This window comes from Fusarium pseudograminearum, chromosome 1 (assembly GCF_000303195.2).
Source record: "Fusarium pseudograminearum CS3096 chromosome 1, whole genome shotgun sequence".
Taxonomy (NCBI): Eukaryota; Fungi; Ascomycota; class Sordariomycetes; order Hypocreales; family Nectriaceae; genus Fusarium; species Fusarium pseudograminearum.
In genome coordinates this window covers 10530425-10553652 of record NC_031951.1, presented here as the reverse complement: position 1 = coordinate 10553652, position 23228 = coordinate 10530425, and the positions used below count along the sequence as shown (strand labels likewise).

The following is a 23228-nucleotide window of genomic DNA, read 5'->3' as shown; positions in this document are numbered from 1 at the left end:
AAATATTAGATCACTCTTAGTGTATGTATGGCCTAAGAGTGGACTAATGATTTCGTCTGCGTGGCTTCAAGTCCCTATTTTTTAGTAACCCGCCTGTCAGGCATGCAGAAGGTTGGTGACTCTATTTGTATGAAAGACAAAAGAAGTTGGTCACTTTATGCTTTATCAATCCCCCTCTTTGGCTGCTTATTTTCTGTATTTCAAGCTTTAGGTCTTCAATTACCCCCTAGCCAGGCAGCCAGGGTCCAGCGGGGGGCACTTTCCAGACCCTCTAGGCTCTTTATCACCTATAACTTGCCTAAATTCGGCAGTAATCGCCCCCCACCTGCCCGCGCGTTGCCGCCTCAGCCATCATCCATGCCCATGTCGACTGCTGTGTGACACTGTCTGTGACGGTTACCCGACTCTGTGGGAAGGATGCCTCGAACATCGATTCTAACTTTAGTTATCTTTTCATTTTTGCATCAAACAACCTTGAACTTTGCAGCCGCGCATTCGCAAATTAGACCTCAACTCTAAGAAATTGCCCTGAGCCCTTCTTTTCTACTAAACCGTAAACTCCCATGACCCTCTGTTTCTTCTAAACATGCCCTTCGGCCCCGCAACTGGCCGGGGTTCTCAAGCTACCGACCGATACATAGACGCAAACGCGGACCACTGCCTAGACAGTGACGATACTCATCAACGACTCGCATAATAGCCGACCGTTCTTTTATACTTGACTTCTTCCATTCTCCCCCTTTCCGGGCTGCGCGGGTAGTCATCGCCACTCGATAACTCGATTCGCTCGCACCCAACGACGACATCATGGCAACCTTCTTTCAGTCGTTCCGGAGCTCCTCCATGCCCAAGAGGCTGCTCCGGTATGCTCTATCCCGACTGGAACTGCTCGACGCCGACGCTCTCGAGATGGACAACCTAGATCTGGCAATAGGAAGGAATACCGTCTTTGAATTTCGGGATGTCGGGATTAAACTAAAGGTAGGTTCTGATAGCGACGTATTATAAGCTGGGGAGACCATGATGGCTGATGGCTTATCGTAGAAACTCAACAAGCTGCTCCAGCTCCCCGACACGTTCAAGTTAAAGAAGGCAAAGGTCCTGTTGCTACGAGTCACAATACCTATGGACTTTTACACGAGTCCTATAATAGTCGAGGTCGATGGCGTCGATATCGCCTTGCAAGTCATAGGTAACGAGTCCAAGCCGAACCGTTCTCCAGGGACTAGAACACCGGACGAAGCCGTCGCTGTCCCGAATACCGTCGATCTCGCACAGTCATTTCTCGAAACACAACCAAAGTCAGAGCGCCGGAAACTCGAAGATGCGCTAGCAGCCGAAAGTCAGGACCTGGGTGCTTCAGTGTCCATGAGTGACGATGGAAGCGAAGATGACTTGGCATATGGGACAGGTCAAGCGCTCTCCCTGCCAGCGTTCTTGGCCGACTTCCTCCAGGGTATTGTTGATCGAATGCAGGTTAGGATAAAGGGTGTCAACTTTCAACTCGACGTCGAGGTACTTGTTGAGCCAAGTTCTACTACCAATGAGATGGTGTCATTCCAGGTTGCGCTCGAGGGCATCGATGTCGAAGGCGTTACTACTCGGTCTTATGACGACGCTGGATTCCCGACCATTGTTCACAAGGAGGGCAAACGACATGTCTCTTTATCAAACGTAAGAGCGTACCTCATTTCTGAAGCAAACGTCTTCTCGGCCCTAGCAAAGTCTCCTTCGATCGCATCACCATCTCTTGCTTCCTCTCCAGCCATGACACGAAATCCACCGTCACGTCAGGCAACGGAACTCTCACTTGCCAGTCTCCAGGATGAATCTGTGGCATCATCCCAAGCGAGCATCCGATCTAATGAGCCAGAATCGGCGTCACATAACAGTCTTCCTGAGAACGATCCTATCCTCTCCTCACAACATAGTATCGACCAACGACTTGAGAGTTCCTTGCGACAAAGTCTTCAGCGCAAGGATCCCCTAGCTGACTCACATGAAAGCCTTCAGGATGACTACTTTATGGATCAAGAGCTCGCAGAGCAGGATTATCCCTTGGGCGACAGTGAGGATGCACTTGGAATTCCATACGAGTTTTCAAACCCTCAGGATGACGACGCCGAAGACAGCCCAGCGACTCCCCGGGCTTCGATGTATCACGATTTCCACAACGCAACTAATGACGAAACATTATTCCACTCTATCTTACTTCCTGGAGAACAGAGTTCTCAATCTACTGTTTTAGAAAACGAGAGGTCAATGTGGTCGACTCCAGAGCGAGAGGCTCGATCTGCTCCCAATCTTGAAACTCCGGCAGCGCAATTCAATATGAAAGTTTCCAGCTCGAGCATACAAAATGAGCAGCTTCGCCGCACCTTTTCGAGTGAGAGTTTTGGAGTGGCTTCAACCGAGGAATTGGCACAGTCCCACATGTACACTCATGAAGACGCTGAGAGTATGTACATGAGCGCATTCTCGCAAACCAACGCGCAACCAGCGGCTATCATATCACCAGTCATCCCGTCGCCAGTTGTCCTATCACCAGTCGTTTCTAATGACAATTTAACATCACTGAAGCCCCAAGACGAGCCAGCTCCAGAGGTGGAACAGACGATTGAGCCAGAAAAACCAGACTCGCCAGTTTTGGATACCAGCATCCACGAACTGGCCCGGCCTCAGACTCCCGAACCGGAACCCTCAATCGCCGAAGCACCAGTCCCCGAAACATCAAGTCCCAAAGCACCGAGCCCCAGAGTGCCAAGCCCCGTCACAGAAGATGCGCCGTCTCCTGTGAGAGAACACCGAAAACCCGAGGGTTTCATTCCAGGTGCATGGGATGACGATTATGACGACCCAGAGGAAGAACCTGTGGCATCAACGACCTTGAGACGATCAGCATATCGAAGCAAAATTTTGTCTGATCCGGCAGATGCTTCTGACAGTGAATCTTCTGAGCCTGCTTTTTCTAGGGCCTGTCTCACTGATATCGATTCAGAGAGTCCACGTTCGTCCACTAAACAGCAAGAAGACGTTGCTACTCCAAAGGGTCCGACTCGCCTGGTGAAGGAGATCCTGAATTTGAAGACAATCTCAATATATATCCCGTCGCAACACCAGCACATACAGGTTCAGCTCGCATCTTCCGAGTCTGTGGCCCAGCTATCACAGTCTCTTGGTCAATCAGCATATCCTCAGGCGCCAGGTGCTTTTTCCGTACATGGAGCTGCCCATGCACAACAGCGCAGCAGTCAAGGCACTTCGAGTGTCGACAATTCTCTCGAGGTAGATCTATCACCCATAAACCTTCGTTTTGACGCCTCTCTTGGCTTTTTGCTCGCCATGGTTGTTGGGAAGTTACTTGAGGCCGTGAAAGATAAGAAACCATCTCCAGCAGAGGGGAGCAAGCAGGACACAGCTTCAAAGGAAGCACCCTCAAAGGAAACGCCCAACGTCAAGGTAACATTTGAAGAAATTAAGCTCGACTTTGTCAATCGCTTGGGCGGAATCTCGGACACTCCTGAGCGATACTTGGATCCTTCCGCGTTCATCTTTGACCAGGAAGTTCTCCTCAACGCAACCTTCCAAAACTTGGCCATCTGCATCACCCAGACGGAGATATCAACGACTCCTGTTACGAAGGGCAGGTTGACGACACAGCCAGCTGTTCTGACCAGGATAGATTTGCAAAAGTTCCGATTCGGTTATGCGAATGGCGATATCATCTCATTTGATAGTGGCAAGCCTATGAGCACATCTGTCAGGGACACCTTCCTTTCCGATGGCACCGACATTGGTATCAAGATTCTCCAATCAGGTGGTAACACCAAAACAGAGGTCCAGACATTGCCTCTTGTTTTCCAGCTTGATCTACGACGGCTCGACGAGACGTTTAGTTGGTTCGGCGGTCTAAGCAGCTTCCTTAACATGAGTGCATCGATCGCCTCAAGTCCTGCCCCAACGCCCAAACCGGCCGCTGTTGTACAAAAACCCCGAGGGGTTCGATTCGACACTCCAGTTGACCCAGATGACAAATCCGCCGCATCAGAAAATAAGATCAACCTGCGTATTGGAGGCTCATGGGTGGAACTTATTGGCAAAGACTGCAGCATGATTGCCGAAACAAGCGCTATCAAGCTCATAAGTCGAGACGAAGTCATTGGCATGGCCTGTAGCATGATGCGAGTATCAGGGCCATATTTAAAGAACTCGGCAGCTGAACCTCCTATCAATACCGAAATTGGTGGTGTTCGGGTGGAGTTCTTGACAACTCCCAAAGATACCGATCTCGAAAAGCTCCTCGAGTTGATCATGCCTTCAAAGCATCAATTCGATGGCGAGAACGATGAGATTATGGTAGACACCCTGCTACGCCAACGACGAAAGGGTTCGGTTTTGAGGGTCACAGTGGACACAGTCAGTGTTCGCGTGCAAAACATGCCGCTCCTTTCCGTTCTGCCTAACCTTGGCGAAGAAGTTGCAAAGCTTTCTACCGTTGCCAAATATCTGCCCGAAGATGACCGTCCCGGTTTGTTGACCTTGGGTAAAATTAGAAAGGTCGGTTTGAGCCTGGACTTTGGCGGCAAGCTAGGCCATCTGGGCACTGACATACAAGATCTCCATGTCGGCCATATTTCTATCCCCTCACTTGTTGCTATTGCTTTACACGACATTTCGGTACAGAGAAACAGGTCGGAAGAACTGGTCAGCACGTCTCCATATGGTGACAGGGACATTTCGCTGCGTAGCCCTGTACTGATGGCACGGATGATCGGCGATGAGATCGAGCCAGTCATCAAATTGAAGATGCAAGATCTGTGCATCGAGTACCGCGTACCCACCATCATGGACCTCCTTGAGCTTGGAGAAGATGCGACACCTCAAGACTTTGAAGCCAGTCTTGCTGCTTCGGTGGCAAACCTTGGCGATCAAGCGCACCACGTGTTGACCGGCGCTCCTGGATCTCCTGGAGGGAAAGCCAAGAGCGGGAAACCTATGACTCTGGACATTGGGTTCCGAGACTGCCTTTTAGGACTCAACCCGCTGGGACAGCCCTCAAAGATGGTGATTGCACTTACAGACGCCCATCTTGTGGCTCTGCTGCCCCAGGATATCGAGACAAATGCTGTCTTTACCATCAACAAGTCATCCATTCTCCTCATCAACGACGTTGCTGAAGTTAAAATGAACGAGCTACCAGCTACTCAGCGTTCCCGAGCCTCATCTTCGACATCTCGACAGGTATCAGACATGTGTGCCAGAGGATATGTTGATATTTGCTACATTTCCTCTGCCAAGGTTACCGTCGATGTCAAGGAACTCGAAGATGGTGAGAAGCAACTTGTGGTCGAGCTCAAAGATGACCTGCTTGTTTTGGAAACATGTGCAGATTCAATGCAGACTCTGATTTCATTGGCGAATGCTCTCAAGCCTCCAACTCCACCTAGTAAGGAGAACAAGTACCTGACAGACGTGGTTCCAATGCAGGATCTTCTTGCTTCAATTTCTGCTGAGGCCTTTGGTAGACCCGAAGGCGAGTACGATTTTGATCAAGATTTTGCTGGTGCCCAAGAGATGGCTGGCAGTGGCTCAGAAGCCGACTACAACACAGACAGCCCATTGCAGGTACAGTCTCGGTACTACGATGAACCTGTCGCCGAGGAGCTCTTCGACGCAACAAGCAGCTCCATAATTTCTCGTGGATCCCAACGTTCTGGTCCTATGATGCAAGATACCAACGAGGGTGTTTTACTGACAGGTTTCGAACCGACTAGCCAACAGAGCATAGACTCTGACGATTTGGTTATCCATGACGATTACTATGGCCAAGGGGCGTCAAAGGATAGCAAAGCCAAGGTTTGGAACTCAAAGAAGAACAGCTACGATCTAGCACCAAGCGATTTAGTCAAACGAAGCATCTTGAAAGTCAAGGTTCGGGACGTACATGTCATATGGAACCTCTTCGATGGCTACGACTGGGTTCACACCCGAGATGTCATAACAAAGGCAGTTCAAGATGTTGAAGCCAAGGCGTATGAACGACAAGCCCGAGCCGGCCAGGTCCACGTTTACGAGGAGGAGCTAGAAGATGAAGAGGCTATCGGAGACTTCCTCTTTAACTCGATTTACATAGGCATCCCAGCTAACCGGGACCCTCAAGAGCTGTCTCGCGCCATCAATGAGGGGTTCAATGATGGAGCAACTGAAACCGAGTCTGTTGCTACCACGGCCTTTACTTCAGCCACCAACAGAACAGCACGCGCTCGTCCTCGATCAAAGCGACTTAAGCTCAAGCGTAGCAAGCACCACAAGATTACCTTTGAGCTGCAGGGTGTCGACGCGGACCTATTCGTTTTCCCACCCAACTCGGGTGAAACACTCAACAGTATCGATGTTCGCATCAAGACTCTTGATGTTTTTGATCACGTCCCGACCTCAACATGGAAGAAATTCGCAACATATGACCAAGATATGGGCGAGCGAGAGATGGGCACAAGCATGGTACACCTTGAAATGCTCAATGTCAAGCCCCAACCATCCCTCGAGGCGTCTGAAATCGTGCTGCGAGCAACAATCCTACCTTTGAGACTCCACGTTGATCAGGATGCCCTCGACTTTATTACACGATTCTTCGAGTTCAAGGACGACCAGGTACCTGTTCACACGTCTAAGAGCGATGTTCCATTCCTTCAGAGAGCTGAAATCAACAATGTATCGGTCAAGCTTGATTTCAAACCGAAACGAGTTGACTATGCTGGACTGCGGTCCGGACATACCACCGAGTTTATGAACTTTATCGTCCTCGAGGAGGCGAGAATGGTCCTTCGCCATGTGATCATCTACGGCATCTCTGGGTTCGAGAAGCTCGGCAAGACTCTTAACGATATTTGGACGCCCGATGTGAAGGCAAATCAACTTCCTGGCATTCTAGCTGGCCTCGCACCTGTGCGTTCACTTGTCAACGTGGGCAGTGGCTTCAGAGATCTCGTTGAGGTACCTATTCGCGAGTACAAGAAAGATGGACGTGTCATTCGCAGCATTTCCAAGGGCGCCACTGCCTTTGCTCGCACTACAGGTACCGAGCTGGTGAAGTTGGGTGCCAAACTTGCTGTTGGTACACAATACGCGCTGCAGGGTGCAGAAGGCATGCTTTCCGGCCCTCAGCAAGTATACGAAGGCTGGGATGAGGACGATGTAGATCCTGACGAACAGAGGCAGATATCTCTCTACGCCGATCAACCTACTGGAGTGATCTCGGGTATCAGGGGTGGATACCGCTCTCTCGCCAGAGACGTGAATCTCGTCCGTGATGCCATCATTGCTGTTCCTGGCGAGGTTATGGAAAGCTCTACAGCGTCTGGCGCCGCGAGAGCTGTTTTGAAACGCGCCCCAACTATCATCTTCCGACCAGCTGTCGGTGTTACGAGAGCAATCGGACAAACACTGATGGGCGCGACGAATTCGATTGATCCAAACAACAGGCGTCGAATTGAGGAGGTAAGTTTTTTCTTGCTATATTGGGACAACTCTTGCTTACAGCTATTTAGAAATACAAACGGTACTAAGTGTAGTATCAGTGAATACGACTGGATGGGACGGCAAGATTACGAAAAACATTTTACGGCGTATTGATGTTGAGATATCCGGCGTCTCTGTCCTTACATGTTCATTTGTCCTTTATCCCAATGTTATTTTATGAATATTTAGCGGTGCTTGGAGCAGGTACATTGTTTTCGCGGTAGAACATGTTTCTATCCATGTCATCTATGATAGACCAAGAAAAAACGGAACATGCATGCAGAATGCACAAGATAGATCTGGGAAAGGCAGGAATGTGTTTGGCAGTTTTCTCTCATTGTTTGGAGTTGGATTTTCCTATGGTGTGGTTTGCGCTGAATGCTCGGATTTGGGTTACATGATAATTGTTCTTGTTCATATAGATACCTGTCACAGAATGGAAGACGTGACGCTTAAGTTGAATTGTAGATTAATTGATGTACTGTTCAATTGCTCGAACTTGTCACCAGTATCAAATTCTATCTTAGAAACCATCATCAGGAATACCCTTCTCCTTTTCCGCCTCTTTTCTCGCGCGGTTCACATCAACCCACCACTTGTGACTCTCATCCTTGCCCGTCCACTCGCCCTTGTCATTAATCTCATCCCATGGCTTGGGGCTCAAAATGTAGTGGATGTTCTTGACGCTCTCATCTCTCCAGATAGCATCATGTACACCTTCCCATCGCATCGTCTTGAGCGCATTGTAGATATACGGCAGCGGTACCCAGCGCTCGCGGTACAGATCTGAGAGAAGCGACTGATCTGCGAAATCCATGTTGACTGCGTCGGCCTCCATGTGTGCTACTATTTGCGCATATAGCCCCTGAGATGGATTAACGACTTGCAGGCCACCGTTCATGAAGCCCAGTGGTCCGACTGATGGGTCTGCAGCTTCGGTCTGGGCGACATCCGGTGTTGAGTGTTGTGATGTGAAGGCACAATTCTCCTTAACCCAGTCCTTGGGGTAATGAGGCTTCTTGAGGGGGTTGCAGACACATGCATGCCCTGCTGCAAAGACACGCTTGCTGATGGTCTTGTCCCCCGTTTCAGCAATTGAAGGGGCGTCCAGCTCGAGGTCCATCAGCTCGTCCATGTTGCGCAGAACAAGCATATCCGAGTCGAGCTGAACAACGCAGTCATACTCGGTCAGGGAGAACGGCGTAAGCTTACTCCAGCAGTCGTAAAAGCGTGGGTCGTTGGAGTAGTCCTTGCCCTTTGTCGGGAGTAGGTAGGGGATGTGCTGGGTGGGAATACCGCGAGCTCGCAAGGCAGCATGGCCTTCAGGAGGAAACGTATCCGTGTAAAGAGCAACAAGAGGGTATTGAGATTTTGCCACACGAAGTGAGTGGTCTAGAGTGAGAAGGCCAGGCAAATAACTCAGATTTGTAATCAGAGTCGTCCAGACTAAGAGACGTTTGTTAGAGATGAGATGATATAAAGATGATATGGTATTACCTTTGGGAGAGTCGACCGCTCGTTTCCGGGGTTCGGAGTCCGTCATGTTTGTAAATAGATGATATACACAAAGAGTTGCAGTTGAGTACTTAGGCAGGTAGTCGAAGAGATGGTGAGATATGAATTTTAGTGGGGGAGGGGTAATCGAGAGAAAGTCGATGAACAGAGACGAAATCTCAAGTAGCACGAGCAATACGCGATGGCTTTCATATATATGCTCTTAAACGATATCTTGATAGATTCTGCTTCCACTCGGAAGCCATATTTGTGAAACTCCCATCCTCATAAAAGCGCATATCATGAGTCTTCGATGTACAGAATTGGGTGTGGTTCCTGACGATTGCGGGTCATTTCAGGGTCCCAAATGACGCTATGGCGATCTTGCCTGTAGTTTCGATTGGAGAAGAATATGTATACTCACAGATCCTGCAAGTGTTGTCCGGAACATGGAACTTGCCTGTCTGTTCGAGGAGTAGAGAGAAGGAAATGTGGCCTGTACCGTTTATTTGCTGGAGTATGTGATACAGGATTCCAGAGTAGGGTAGCATTCGCAAATGCAAATGAATGCAATGCTTTTGTGTATCATTCCCGTCAACTACGCAGTCTGTGCTCGGAGTGTGAGACAACCTACCCCAGCTACTCCAGGGTAAAGGGATTTGTTATTAGACGTTGTTGGACAATCCATGAAGAGACGTCAAAAATAAACTCGAGATGGAGATTTGCGAACTAACAAGAACCAAAACCTTGTAGGTTCAATGCAAGTCATTATGTCTTGCTTGAACCTCGGTTGTGTCTTTAATCTATCATGCAAAACTTCATGTCACATGAGTTTAAACATGAAAAATGTTCAATCCTCCGGTTCGGACATGTCGTCCGTCGTTTTATTCATCCGGACTTCAACTCCAAGAACTTCGGCCGGAAGCCGAGGCTTTGGCCCCAATATTTATATGCCGAAATCAGGAATTACCATATGACCGGCAGGTATGATATGCATCCTCCAGCTGTCATCGGACCAAGCTGCAAGCTGCTCAGATCACAGTCGCCAATGAATGGTCATCCGGAAAAAAACAAAAAACAGACATGCCCCGAAAGCCAACCATACCTGCAACTCTGATAGACCTCAGGGTATCAGAAAAATTGACCGCTGGGAGCATAAGAGACAAAATTATTAGGACATCTTATGACTCTTTGACTAAGCTTCTTAGACTACTTATTTTTATACCCTAAGGCTTAGGAGGCCAACTTTTCTGCTACCCACTAGATAGAGTCGAATTTGGATGCGTCAGAGTTTCGGTGAAATTGTTTGTTGATGACTTCAAAATTAAGAATACGGATACTGTATCTTGTCCGTATTAGCCAACTGATATCGAAAGTTTCAAGATAAAGTATGTGTATCACAATAAACACTCTGCTGCTGCTTGATTGGCTGGCTATGTCTCTACCCAAGGTGGCAATGCTTATTTGTGTTGAGTTTCGTCATGTCGCCATTATCAGCTCCTGAACGAATTCGTAATCGTGTATCTTGAAGCGGGAGGGTATCCGATCGCCTCTGATTTCGGTCAAGCTCATGGCGGTGTCACAGCCATGTCGAACTAAACACCCTAGCTCTTACGGTGAGGCCAAGGTGAGGGAGCTTTCAAGGCAGGTCCCGTTCAACAAATTTTGTTGACCGGCGCCGCCGTAATTCCAACAATAGCAATTGCTGCCCCTCCATACCAAGTCAGCCAGCCCCCTGAGCCTGTCTGGCTGGCCTTGTCTTGCCTCGCTTCAATTTTGACTCAAGATTTCCTTCTGGAATCTAAGTTATCGGTCCTGGGGGCCTAGCAAGGGGAGCTCAACAATTTCACACGCGCGCGAATCTTAATATTCGCACAGCCTAGGATATGCACAGGTCAGCCCAGGACCCAGGACCCAGATTGCCTGTGTTTGCTTCCTGAGTCTCGATACGATCGCTTCCAGATCTTTCCTAAGAAAAGTCTTGAATATCGAGCCTTTGATCTCGGAGGTTTCCCGTTGATCTTCTGAGCCGAGGCATTCAGAAGCAGTGTCCGCAAGAACGGAATCAAGCAATTGCCAGAAAGAAGCCAATCACGATGCAAAACCATGATAAATGAGCGTATGAACGGAGTCTGCACCATCTCCCCGGTCCAAAGGGGATAACCAAGTTGACGGGTTTCTAGAAGTGGACCAGGAGACGTTCGATTTTGGTTACCAGCCCTGGAGTGACACGGGCCTCTTCCCGTCTTTGGGCTTGCTCACTGTCGTGCTGTCACCCATACTGGCTATCACGCCGCTTTAAAGCTACAGGCTTGCAAAGTGAAGAAAGGCGTTGACTGATTTTGTTGGAAGTTGATGTATGATAATGGTCTCTGTAATGATAGGATGGACTCCAGACATTGGAGCATGGTAACTGACGCGTAGAGGGTGGCATTAACAGAGAATAATCTGGCTGACCGCCCTATTAATGCTCAGTCAACAATTGGACAAAACTGATAATGATCTTCGAGTGAGCGACAGGCACGCTCCACGTGTGCTAGATTCGTAGATTCCCCTGCCGAGACTCGTCAGCAGGAGCAGGCCGCACTGGTTTCTTGGTGGCAAGCAAGTGGTAAAGCGGCACTGATCTGACTTGAGTGCACCACTGTCCAGACCCTTGTCTCACCAGCTGCAGTAGCTGTGAGGGAGCTCAACGAGTTCCACTCCCCGACGTATCTGATTGAGAAGGCTGTTTGAAGGATGGTACCATATCAATTCAACCGGCAGCATGTTGCAACACTCGACGCCACTGTTTTTCTGATATGATACCGTTATCTCTGGGTGTTGTAACATAAGCCAGCTTGAGCACGTAGCTGGTTTAGCATTGGCACATCCCGTCTGCATCGTCCACTTTACTCATGTTTTCTTTCGGACATTGACGGCTCAAGTAACCTGTGGTTCGAGATCAATAGTTCAAGAGCAACTCAGAGATGAACTTAGTGACTTGTAAGGCCCCATAATTGGCCCCTTTTCCAGCTTGGGGGTGGAACCTGGCTTCTCATTAAAAAAGCTGGAGAAGCGAGCGAGACAAGAGGAATTTGATGAGAGCGCCGGAGCGATACCTTGAGAGCTGCACGGCAGTGTAGAGTGCAGTAGGCACTGTAACTGGGGCACCTGGCAGGCCTGTTTATTGGACCCCCAACATACCGACTTTGCTGCTTTTGCACAGAGTAGCTGGAGAAGTACCTTGTACACGCGCCGGGCGGCATTCGGTATCTCGCCGCCGAGTCAGGGACTGCAACTGCCATGTTGCTTTTTTCATTGTTTGTTTGCAACAGAAAGCGACAGAAACTATAACTGTCGTCCTCGTCTGGCATGAGGATGTTTCACGTCGGAGTGAGGGTTTGGTGGATTAGATAATCGGATGGCGGAAGTTTGTTGATTGACACCGCCCTTCCTTGTCTTTGATTGGAAACAACGGCAGCTTCCTTGGGAGGGTGTGTATCAGTCGTGTTGTACGAGTCCAGTACCTCTCCACATGCGGGATCAACGATGATGTAGCTAAATTAAGGTGAGCTAACAGGGCGGGAGCTTGAAGCTGTACCTGTAGTCTACACTGTACTTGGTCGGTGGAGGCTATGAGTAATTCTTTCCTCAACCCCGTCCCTAGGTAGCTCCCCAGATCACACGGGCTCCCGGACGCCTATCCGCGCCTGCCTCACCTCACCTCACCAAGAAAGTAGGTACACCCCTAGACAGCTATCGAAGCTTGCGCCTTCCCCCTCCTCTAGGTAGTAGTTTATCTGTCTCGACCTGGGTCTCACCTCACTCATAGTATAATACATAAACCCTCCTCCCATCCCTCCATCGAGCTCTCCAATCCCACTTGCATCTGCGTCTACACTCCATAACGTCCTATCGGCCCCTCTCATCACATCGCCTGATCTGTGAACTCGTCACCGCTACCCCCAACTCGATCTGCTCTTTACTACACAAAGTGTATAAGTAGCTGGACACCGCCAACTTTCTACCACCTCATCAAACCACAATTGCCCCCCATCTATCACAATGCCTAGAATCACCGCTTCCGTTTCCAAGGTCACTCGCACTCTGGCCGAGTCGCATCGCCATGCCGGTGTCGCTCTCATGCCCAAGTATGCTGAGCTCCTTGGTTCCTCTTCAGATCAGTCTGAGGTGAGTCTCATACTCTTTAATCAATTCAACTAGTACTAACGATTGAAGCAGTCCCGTGGTCTCAAGACTACCCACCGTCCCACTCCTCAGCCATCCATTGCTGGTCGCACACGGCCTCTGATGCAGTCCTTCAGCTCTTCGGCATCTTCTCGTGCGCCCGTCAACCACGTTGACACCATGGTGCTGCCCAAGATTTACGCTACTCCCAGCCACAACGAGCCTCTTCCTCGTATGCCACTTCTTCCTGACAACTACGGCTCTTACCACAACTCCATGTCTGATGCCACCGACTTGTCCACTGGCCACCGACCCATCATCTTCGCCATAAATCCTGACATTGTCGTACCCGGCGCTCCTTTAGCCCACATGGATGCCACCAACATGGACAGCATTGACGTGAAATTTGTTCACGACCAGCCCAAGATCTCTACTGCTGCCGCCGGTGAGCAATACAACCCTGAGCGAAGCACATTTATGATCGACATGTATCGCAGTATGAAGGAAGATCTTCTTAGCGTTGCACCTCAGCTTAAAAGAAACTAAGAGTTCTGGGATAAAAGCATGGAAAGAAAGAGCAGGAGTTTACTGCAGTCTCCACAAAGAGAGCTGCAAATCTATTAAGCGTTGTAATTTGTTTTCGCGGAACGGGGTGCGATCGCATCAACTAATGGCCCTTTTGTAAGTGGCTGGCGTGGCTCGAGGCCATTCATTTTTATACTACGATACACAAGATCATATGAAAGCCCAAGTGGCAGACTCGAATAAATACAAGTCCTTTGTTCTTGCAATGGTGTTTTCTGAATTATAGACATGCCTGATGTTTTCTATGGTTATAGACTATCACCCACTGGTTTGAAGGAAGACATTAACTTTCAGAGCGAGGTCACACTCGACATTCATTATTTATCTGACACTCATTCAAATTTTGCATAGACCTATCTAAATTACAATTCGCTACAAAAATCGAGATCAGCCAAAGACGTAAACTACAAGATTGGTGGATGTGTGGATAGGTAGATGTTTTGTTGTGTCTATGGTATCATCTCTCGTAAAACACTACTTCCTATATTCACTCCTTGGTTCAGACCCTTCCTCTCTTTTTGAATCCTATCAATCTTCCGAGTCTTTATCAATGCCACAAGCACATAATTGCAAAACGCAGCCAAGTATTAATCACCCTAAACCCCTTCTCAAACAGAATCCCATCACTGCCAAGCCCTATACGTTTATCGCTTCTTCGCAGATGGCCTGGGCTTGCATTCATCGTTAGTAACGGGATGCAGCATGACCTTGATGGGATAGCTTTGAGTGTTGTGCTGGTAACCCTTGGCCCAGTCGTAGCCAACAGCGTACGCAAAGATGGAACCGTTCTTGTTAAAGGTAGTGGAGGTGATGCTGCCTCCGACGTTGGGGTAACCCTTGAGACGATGCTTGGCATCCTTGTCCCAGAAGTGGAATGTTCCATCGGAGCCGGCAGTGCTGAATGTGCCGTGGACGGGGTGGAATGAAATGTCGTTGACGGCGTGGACATTGGTGACACCGTTGGCTGGAGGGTCACGGTGGCATTTGAAAGAGAAGTTGGCGCTCCGGCATGTTAGTTCAGGTCCTCAATTCGTAGCTTTCTGGAGCTTGCTTACCTTGAGTCCTTGGCCTCGACGTATTGGATAGCGCAACGTCCCTCGATACTGCCGATGGCGAATCCAGCAGAGTCGGTAAAGCAGCTAACAACCCGAGTCTGCCACTTCAGAGGGCTCTGCAGAGTCTTGTAGAATTTGGTAGGGTTCTTGAGGTCGATGACGTTGATGTAACGATCGGCTGTACCGACTACACACAGATTGTCGCGAACGTCCATAGTATAGACTCGTTCTTGACAAGCTACTGTGGCGGCGGGCCCTTGCTGTCGGAGATCCCAGTATTTCACCGTCTTGTCCCATGATCCCGAGACGACCATGGGGCCGTTGCCGCTGTCGAAGAATCGGGCTGTTCGTACAGGCTGGTCGTGTGTGCCGACAACAATATCCTGCTGGGAGGCGAGATCGCAGACCTTGACGCTCTTGTCGGCGCCTGCAGAGACGATCTTTGTTCCATCCTACGAGTCCGGGTTAGTGATCCCCCTGTCGCGTCGGCAGCTTACTTTCGTACCTTGGAGAAGTCGCAGCTCAACACGGGCTGACTGTGCTCATATGCGTGTCGGCCCTGGCTTTGGCCGTTGGCGGCAATTTCGTAGATGCGAACTTTATTGTCCCAACTTGAGATGGCCAAAAAGTCGGGACCGTTTGGCGCAGGAGAGAAAGAGAGGCCGGAGATGGTGTCGGTGGGAGGGTCGGAGAGCGCAACATCCTGCTTGAGGTCGCCGATGCTTGTCGCCGCGGCGCTCGAGGCGCTACCAAAGAGAGTCGACATGATTATAGATAGATTGCGTGAGAAAAAGATGAAAGGTTGAAAACCAGTCGGTCGCTCTGTTTTGTGATTTCGCTACGACAGTGACAGTTGCAGAAACGAAAAAGTCGATGGCTCGAATTAAAGGCTTTTCGAATTGATCGGACAGAAACACAGATTCGCCGATTAGATGAGAGTTTGTCTTCACGGTCGAAGCTGGATGCGCCGCGAGCTTTGTATTGAAGACGAATAAACAGGCACGAAGGCAGCGACCCAGCCTTCTCAACGCGAGGTTCGCATTGGCTGAACCGCGACTGAGCAAAAAAAAGGCAGCTACAGCCACACCTCGAAGCTTGGATCACTAGCGCCACACCACAGCCCCATCTTTGACATAAAAATTCGAATCGAGTTTGATTTCTTCTTTTTCCTTTTCTCTTTCCTTCTCATCCGCGCCCCTCGCTCAATAGATCGCTATTCGAAGCTCACAAACAGAGACACTGTGATTTATCGCAGCGTCTCGATCATTTTTTCATGGCTTTGGGAGAAAGTCCCCGGACGTCTTCGTTTCGACGAAGTTTGCGGAAACGCGCCGCCATAGAAGCACTGCGGTTGACCTTTGCGCCCAGGCCCTCGCCCTGCGCTGGCCCTGCCCTCCGCTACATCTGCTTGCCAACGGCCTTTGTCTCAACGGTCTTTGCCGCCCTCGGTCCTCTTGGATGAAGATATGAGTCCGCTGTCGAGGTGCGGTGAGTTCTGGACGGACGGGTTGTCTGGCGGGTGGATGGTGGGTAGACGCTCGGTGCTCGTGCGTGTGGCATCGGGTCGCTTAGGATTTGTTGTCGAGATTGACAGGTATGCGATTGCCTAGCGAAAGCTTGGTTACTCAATGGGGCTCATTCTTGATGCGAGGGGCCGGTATCCCGTTGACCCTTGGGTGACGGTCTTGTTCCATTTTTTTACACTCTAAACTTCGCTGGAAGTTCTCACGGGACAGACCTGAACCCGGGACGAGATGGGTTGAAGTTTTTATGATGATGACCAATATTAGAGTCAAGCACTGAGTCAGAAAATCTGACGTTGTGGACCACCAAACTATGTCGACTGAAAAACTTCAACCTTCTTGTTTTTGGGTATAGATACAGATAGCTAGACAGACTGCTCGTGGTTGTGTGTATGAGGCGTGAGTTCTCGTGGTTAAGAACCGATATTGCTTAATGCTTTCATGCATTCTACGATGTCCAGACCATGTCACCGTGGAACAAGATTCAACTGCATGACGAACGTTCTGAGGACATGTTCTTCATGACACTGTCAGGTGCGGAATGACCTTTGCGGCTAATGGTGCTCGAGAAAGTTAGTGCATGAGTCTGGAGCTTGTATCTGCGAATGCCATTTTGGTTATGTGTAACCAAGCGGGGAGTGACCTTTGTTGTTTTTACAACAGCAAGCGGCCATCAGGGTGAGGCTCGTTGACACTTCTCCCTTGCAAGGCCAATGCCTTCCAGTCATCTCTTTTTTTGCCTTCCATTAATGGATTTTCAAGTTGTCGTCCAGATGCTCTGGATTTTTAATAGCATGATCCGCCTCCTCTCCTATCTGCACAAGTCAAAAACCTTTGGAGGTCTTCTTTTGGGAAGCCTCTCGCACCAAGAAAGACAACAAAATCACATTGTTATTGTAACACGTCACTTTAATGAAGTTGTTTTCGTTGCTCAGTGATTCATTGTGACCCATAAGGCCTAACCCGCGGCCTGAACTACATGCCGAAATACGTCTGCTGCGTCTGACACTCACAGCTAAGCCAAGGCAGAGTCAAGAAGCGAGTGCCCACGATCGCGGGAATCAAGCTTTTCGAAGCGACTACGAGCCAAGATATGACTTGGAAGCACATGGGTCGACGTCCGATGGTACAAGCGCCTCAGGGCAACAGAAAAAATGGCTGCTAGAATCATAAGAGACGAAATTAATAGGTCAGCTTATGATACCTAGACCATGCTTCTTAGACTAATAGCATTGACTTTTGTGTTCTCAGATTTAGGCGGCCGACTTTTCTACTGCCCACTAGAAGCATCAAGTATCGACCAAATTCCGTTCTGGTAACTTGCAGTACCGCCCCGATGTGTGAGATCAGTTCGAAGCAGAACTTCTCCCAGCGTTCCACTCTTTGTTGTAGAACAGCGGGATTTAACAACTCATATTACTTGCCTATGATGATAGCCAAGATGGTAAGTTTTCCACGGTGGTTTTCGCTATCTTGTCTGACTAGTTTCAGGGCTCGGCAGGAGGACCGGCATGTTCTTCTCCCGAAAGCGTTGAGGCATGTAGATGCCTTTGATTTGATCCAAGGGTGCCGTCCTACATTAGTGTTGTTCACAATCCTCGGCAGCGGTCTCACAAACTCCAAGACGAAGATCCTGTATATCCTGTTTATGTTGGGACGCTCCATTAACGCCCATGTCAAACCTTCCGAAACTATCGATTTTCTAAAGACAGCGACTCACAGCGCCTGCTCGACGCCATATGTCTTTATCATCTGAGTATGATTTTGAATGCGACCAAGTCACAATGAAAGATATCAACGACAGTCTTATCGAGGCCCTGGGAGGGCTCTGCTACAACGCATGCGACAAGTCTCTCCATAAATTTACTAGTTGCAGCATGAAGAACCACCCACGGCGCCATTCATATATGTACAAAACAAAGCCCATCATACCGAGGGCTAGTGTCATATCAACCTGCACTCGACGAAGAAACGTTCAATACATTCTATACGAACGAGAGCCATAGTGGTGATATCGACAACGGAGAAGCATATGATCTATGACTGATGTCATCCAAGATGATCAGAGTGCCCAGCACTGCATTGATATTGCTTGAAGAAGTTTGATATATGATGTTTTTGGTACCCAAGTTAAATCAGGCCTGAAAAGCATCGCTGGTCGCTTTGATTTCAATGAGTGTTGGTTCCGTATTGGATACCGGCAAATGTCTACAATACTCATAGGCGAGAAACACTTTACTATAATGACGCTTAGTGCTTGTAGCAAGCATACAGGGTGATAATGAAGTAGTGATTGGAGGTAAGCTGTCACATGAGGCATGTAAATATTAATGATTTTCAAGTGCCCCTGATTTGGATTCTACAGCATCTATATGCGGTTTGTAACTGGTCCATGTAAAGTGCATAAAGGCTTGAAGCACGACAAATGTTGGATAATAATTATTTCCTGTCTGTGAATAGCCAGACCAGACACTCCCTGCCACTGGAGCTGGCATAGGTATACATATTGATGGTGCCCCTGATCAAAGCCTCAAGGGGTAGACAGCTGGCGGCGGCATCAGAGCAACCAAAATGTCAAGGCATTATTTTAGACAGGGCATCCTAAGTTTTATTTAATACTTCGTAAATCATATCCTGAGCTATGCAATATTGTTTCATCTCTTGTGCACTGCCTGGCGTAGCCGAGCTATCTGCGACCTTACCTTGGGGTAAGAAGGTAGTCGGGTGGAACTGACAATGGACCGTCAACAGCTGTCAACAGCCGTCAGCTGCCTGTAAGTGAGCAATGTTTGAGCTATTGTTTTTTGTTTACCTTATTGTGCGCTGTTGATGTGGCGACCATGATTCTCTCGCTGCTGCCTGCCCGCTTCGCAAAACCTCTTCTCTTCCCCTCCTCCTTCCCCTCCTAGTTTCTTCACATCACATCACATCGCATCTTCCCTCACAAGACTTCTGGCAATCTCCTCGACCACGCGTAGCCTCATTCAACATGGTATGTATTTCATGATATCCTCTGCTGCTCATCAATCATGTTGTCTGACTGTCTCAGAGCGCTGCGGGTGCGAAGAGGTCGCTTCGCATTTTCCCTCTCGACAACACTATCTTTCAACAAGATACTCTTCCATCAGCCTAGCCGCAGCTGTACAAAACGCGACCAGTTTTAGCCTCACCTTAGGCTGGTTTAGTAGTAGGATCTCAGTACGGAACGCTTCACCTCCATCATCGCATCACAGCTTCCCTCGCAACACACCCTCTCTCTCAACAGCCTAGTCGCAGCTGTACAAAACGCGACCAGGTTTGGCCTTACCTACACATTGAGGCTGAATTAGCAGTACAAACCACTTCACCTTCTCCTTCTCGTCAACAAACTATCTCGTTCACACACTCTCTCATCAGCCTAGCCGCAGCTGTATAAAACGCGACCGGGTTTGGCCTTACCCACACATTGAGGCTGGATTAGTAGTAGGATCTCAGTACAAAACACTTCACATTTTCATTCTCGGCAACAATCTCTCTCAGAGTATCTCTTTCCAGAGCATCTCTCACTCTCTCTCCCATAGTCTCACTCTCTCTCCCAGAGTCTCACTCTCTCCCCCAGAGTCTCACTCTCTCTACCAGAGTCTCACTCTCTCTCCCAGATCATCTCTCTCTTCTTGAGTCTTGCCCTCTCTTCAGAGTCTCGCCCTCTCTCTCAGAACCTCATCCTGTCTCTCATAGCTTTACTCTCTCTCCCAGAGCTTCACACACTCTATTGCAGCTTCACCTTGTCTCCCAGAGCTTTAATTTATGACAAAGCTTCACTCTTTCCCGGAGCCTCACTCTCTTTATCAGACATTGGCACTCTCTCCCAGAGCTTCAGTCCAACAAGCAACGCTAGCCTCTCGAATACTTCAACCAGAGCTGCGCAAAGCTGTTCTGTCGTCCATGGACAGAGGCCGAGTTTGCAGAGTTCCGTCGCAACGATGAATCTGACGTCATCTACCAGGTCCGCTTGTTCTAGCTGTTCTGTTTGAAGGATTAGCTTTTCAACCAGTTTGTAGACACGCAGACTGATTCGACACCCGTCGGCGATGAAGGGTCTACCGTAAACAATCCTGGGCGTTCTTTCCATGGTTGGAGTATGGATCCCCTTGACTACAACCTTCTACGTGGGTATCGAGTGATCAGAATTACTCATCCGGATACCAAGATCGAGACCGCGGACGGATCCAAGGACGGACTCAAGGCCTCTCTTCCATATGCCAGCATGGAGAAGGATGAACCGTTGGTCACATACATCACTCGTGTCGGAGATGAAGGCTTGGTCAAGATCGGGCTCAAGAAGGAAGTGTCTGACGCACTTTTCCAAGCGCAGCTGTCTGCCATCAAGTTCCTCTGAGCCAACCATCCATGATCAACATCCCTGACGTTTGATGAGAGTGAACGGTGACGTCTGTGATTGATATGAATCAAGAGCATGAAGGACATGAAGGACATGAAGGGGCGACCGGTTTGGCGGGAGTGGCGGCGGAGGTTGTTTTCATATGAACAGTTAGCAGGATCAATTTCAGCATTGACCCATGCTCTGAATTCATAAACATTTGTGAATGACCATCGCTATAATCAGTAACAACAGTAAAGCCAACATCGCCTACATCCATCCTTCTTAGGGCCAAGCCGACTGGCTTGTCTTCCTATTGACTTATTGAAACGGTTGCAACCAAGCTGTAACTGACCATGGATGAAGCTATCCTCAATGTGAACGCCGCTTGTATCTTAGACCCGAGAGTTTCTTTGCGATATCTGCGCCTGCACAGCATATGTTCTAGTGGCTCCTATTGCAAATTCTGCACTCTTCATGCTTCATCTGACAGGCTTTCAAAGAGACAATCGACAGATATTCACTAGCAAGTTCTTTTCTGACACATGATGTACTAAGCAAACCTATATTAAATCTAAGATATTGACGGTAATTCCAACTGGATGAACTCAAGCTGCAACGTTCGATCCTCAGGTTTGAGGATCGGGTGAGCATGTCGAGCAGGTAACACTGGCCTACAAAAAAGGAGCGCTCACAAAACACCTAAGATGCAACCCCGCATGCATCCTGTATTGTGTCAGGCTTTTATTCTTTGCATCCAATTTTGCACAAACACAAACCACCTTCTGTGCAGTACCACAATGGGTACCTAACTAGGTATGTAGACAAGATGGTGACGAATTTTCTACGATTTAGTCGCTGCATTGTCTGACCAGTCTTGGAGCTCAGCGAAAGCACTCCAATATCTCGCAGACCTCGACCCAAGACTTACATTACACGTCAACCCGCTGAAGGAGCTTCCTGGCGTTAGAAATGCCATATCAGAGCTGGCCGCTAAAGGAATAAGAGACGAAACCAGCAAGTCAGTTATTCTTCTTAGACTATACTCTGAGGTCATTCATTTTTCCATCTTTAAGCTTAGAGGTTAACGTTTATGGTAGCCATCAGTTCGGGAAGACATCTCTCACAGAAGTACTGGTGCCTTTCACTACGGCAACGGTCCCACGAATTCACGGAAGCTCATGATCATAAGCTCGCGTGTGTTCATCAGCCACTCGAAACACATTTTAGCCCATTGCATATCTCATGCTACGCCCATGGCATCGGTATCCGACCGAACCCGCCTAGGTCACAGCATGCCTCGGAGCGTCAGAAAACAAGCTGTTGAGAGCATAAGAAGTGAGAGAGGTAGGTCATTTTTGATATGTTGGACTAAACGTTTAGGAAATTCATTTTTGGTATCATAAGACCTTGGTGCTAACTTCTCTGATTCCCTAGGCACGTTGAATCTATACGAACATACCTACCTACATGCGGGTGTGTATCAGACTCCCAAGTCTTCTCGTCGCACGTATCCGGCGGAAAGCCAAGCGTTACTCACGACATCATGCGAGGTGTATCCTGCAACTCATTTCAACAAGCCTGTCGGTTCCAACAATGCAGGCTGGGACTTCGTACTGGCTGGCTTCAAGCTCATGCAGCAAGCTTTTCGGGTTTGGGACGCGATGGTAGAATGAAGGCAGGAAGGCCAAGAGTCTAGCAAGCTTGGTAGGATTGAATTGTATGGTACATACATGTTGACTTTCGCCCTCGAAAGTATGTCGGCAACGCCATGATCAATGATCATGGACAATTACAACTTCGTCGAAACCTCCAGGAAAACAAATCCGTCGGCTTGGCCCCAACAAGGGTAGATGTAGGCGATCTTCGATTTAGTCGTCACAGCATTCTCTTTCGGAATATCGATACAATATTTGTGTTCAAAGAAAGTCAGCTGTTACCTATGCGTATAGACTGGAAGGCTCGACAGCCATCTTGGTGTTCTGCATACACCTTGAGATTGCGAAACATAGTCTTGCATTTCTCGGACCATCCACTTGACGTCTGCATTCAAAGAAGTCGGTCGGTATCTGGGTATGCAAACGGGAGGGTTCCACGGACGGCTTATGGATGTATATCTTGCATGATCATATCCATGAAGATACCGCCATTCTTGGAAGAGAAGAATTGGGACTTCCATAGGTGGACGGATACATTCAACGGCCAATGCTTGGTAATTTCATTTACATTATTGTTGAGGAACACGTTCTTCAATCTCGACTCTATAGAAGGCCTTGGGGCAGGGTTCTGGTGAGAAACTTCTGACCTCCAAAACCTTGCAAGTCCTAGCAACGGGTGAACCAGGGGTCCGCTGTACGATAGCTAACTCTAACGATATAAGAAGGCAAGTTACAAGAGTCTCGCCTTGTCCGCCTCGAATACTTCCCATGTGAATAGCAAAGCCCTTGGGCCTCCTTTGATAGTCATTGCGTATTCCTCACTGAGTCATGGGGTCAAAACGACGACAGACTCGACGTAGGCGTT

General features: G+C 48.8%; 5 protein-coding genes across 5 annotated transcripts, besides 1 other annotated feature; 3 read left to right on the top strand and 2 right to left on the bottom strand.

The window, feature by feature from the left end:
* Window positions 1-807: 807 nt before the first annotated feature.
* Window positions 808-7565, top strand: FPSE_03587 (uncharacterized protein; the record flags this gene model as incomplete). Its single annotated transcript, XM_009256706.1, has 3 exons — window positions 808-981; window positions 1045-7497; window positions 7548-7565. The coding sequence occupies 3 exons, from the start codon at window positions 808-810 to the stop codon at window positions 7563-7565; spliced, it is 6645 nt and encodes a 2214-aa protein (XP_009254981.1).
* A 476-nt stretch (window positions 7566-8041) lies between these two features.
* FPSE_03588 (uncharacterized protein) lies at window positions 8042-9061 on the bottom strand (the record flags this gene model as incomplete). The annotated part of the gene is made up of 2 exons (XM_009256707.1): window positions 8042-8964; window positions 9016-9061. The coding sequence occupies 2 exons, from the start codon at window positions 9059-9061 to the stop codon at window positions 8042-8044; spliced, it is 969 nt and encodes a 322-aa protein (XP_009254982.1).
* Window positions 9062-13059: 3998 nt separating this feature from the next.
* FPSE_03589 (uncharacterized protein) lies at window positions 13060-13728 on the top strand (the record flags this gene model as incomplete). Its single annotated transcript, XM_009256708.1, has 2 exons — window positions 13060-13185; window positions 13237-13728. 2 exons carry the CDS (start codon window positions 13060-13062, stop codon window positions 13726-13728), a joined length of 618 nt encoding a protein of 205 aa, XP_009254983.1.
* Window positions 13729-14411: 683 nt separating this feature from the next.
* Window positions 14412-15588, bottom strand: FPSE_03590 (uncharacterized protein; the record flags this gene model as incomplete). Its single annotated transcript, XM_009256709.1, has 3 exons — window positions 14412-14769; window positions 14823-15274; window positions 15328-15588. The coding sequence occupies 3 exons, from the start codon at window positions 15586-15588 to the stop codon at window positions 14412-14414; spliced, it is 1071 nt and encodes a 356-aa protein (XP_009254984.1).
* Window positions 15589-19883: 4295 nt separating this feature from the next.
* Window positions 19884-20038: a repeat region.
* Window positions 20039-20465: 427 nt separating this feature from the next.
* On the top strand, window positions 20466-20723 carry FPSE_03591 (uncharacterized protein; the record flags this gene model as incomplete). The annotated part of the gene is made up of 1 exon (XM_009256710.1): window positions 20466-20723. One exon carries the CDS (start codon window positions 20466-20468, stop codon window positions 20721-20723), a length of 258 nt encoding a protein of 85 aa, XP_009254985.1.
* Between the last annotated feature and the right edge of the window lie 2505 nt (window positions 20724-23228).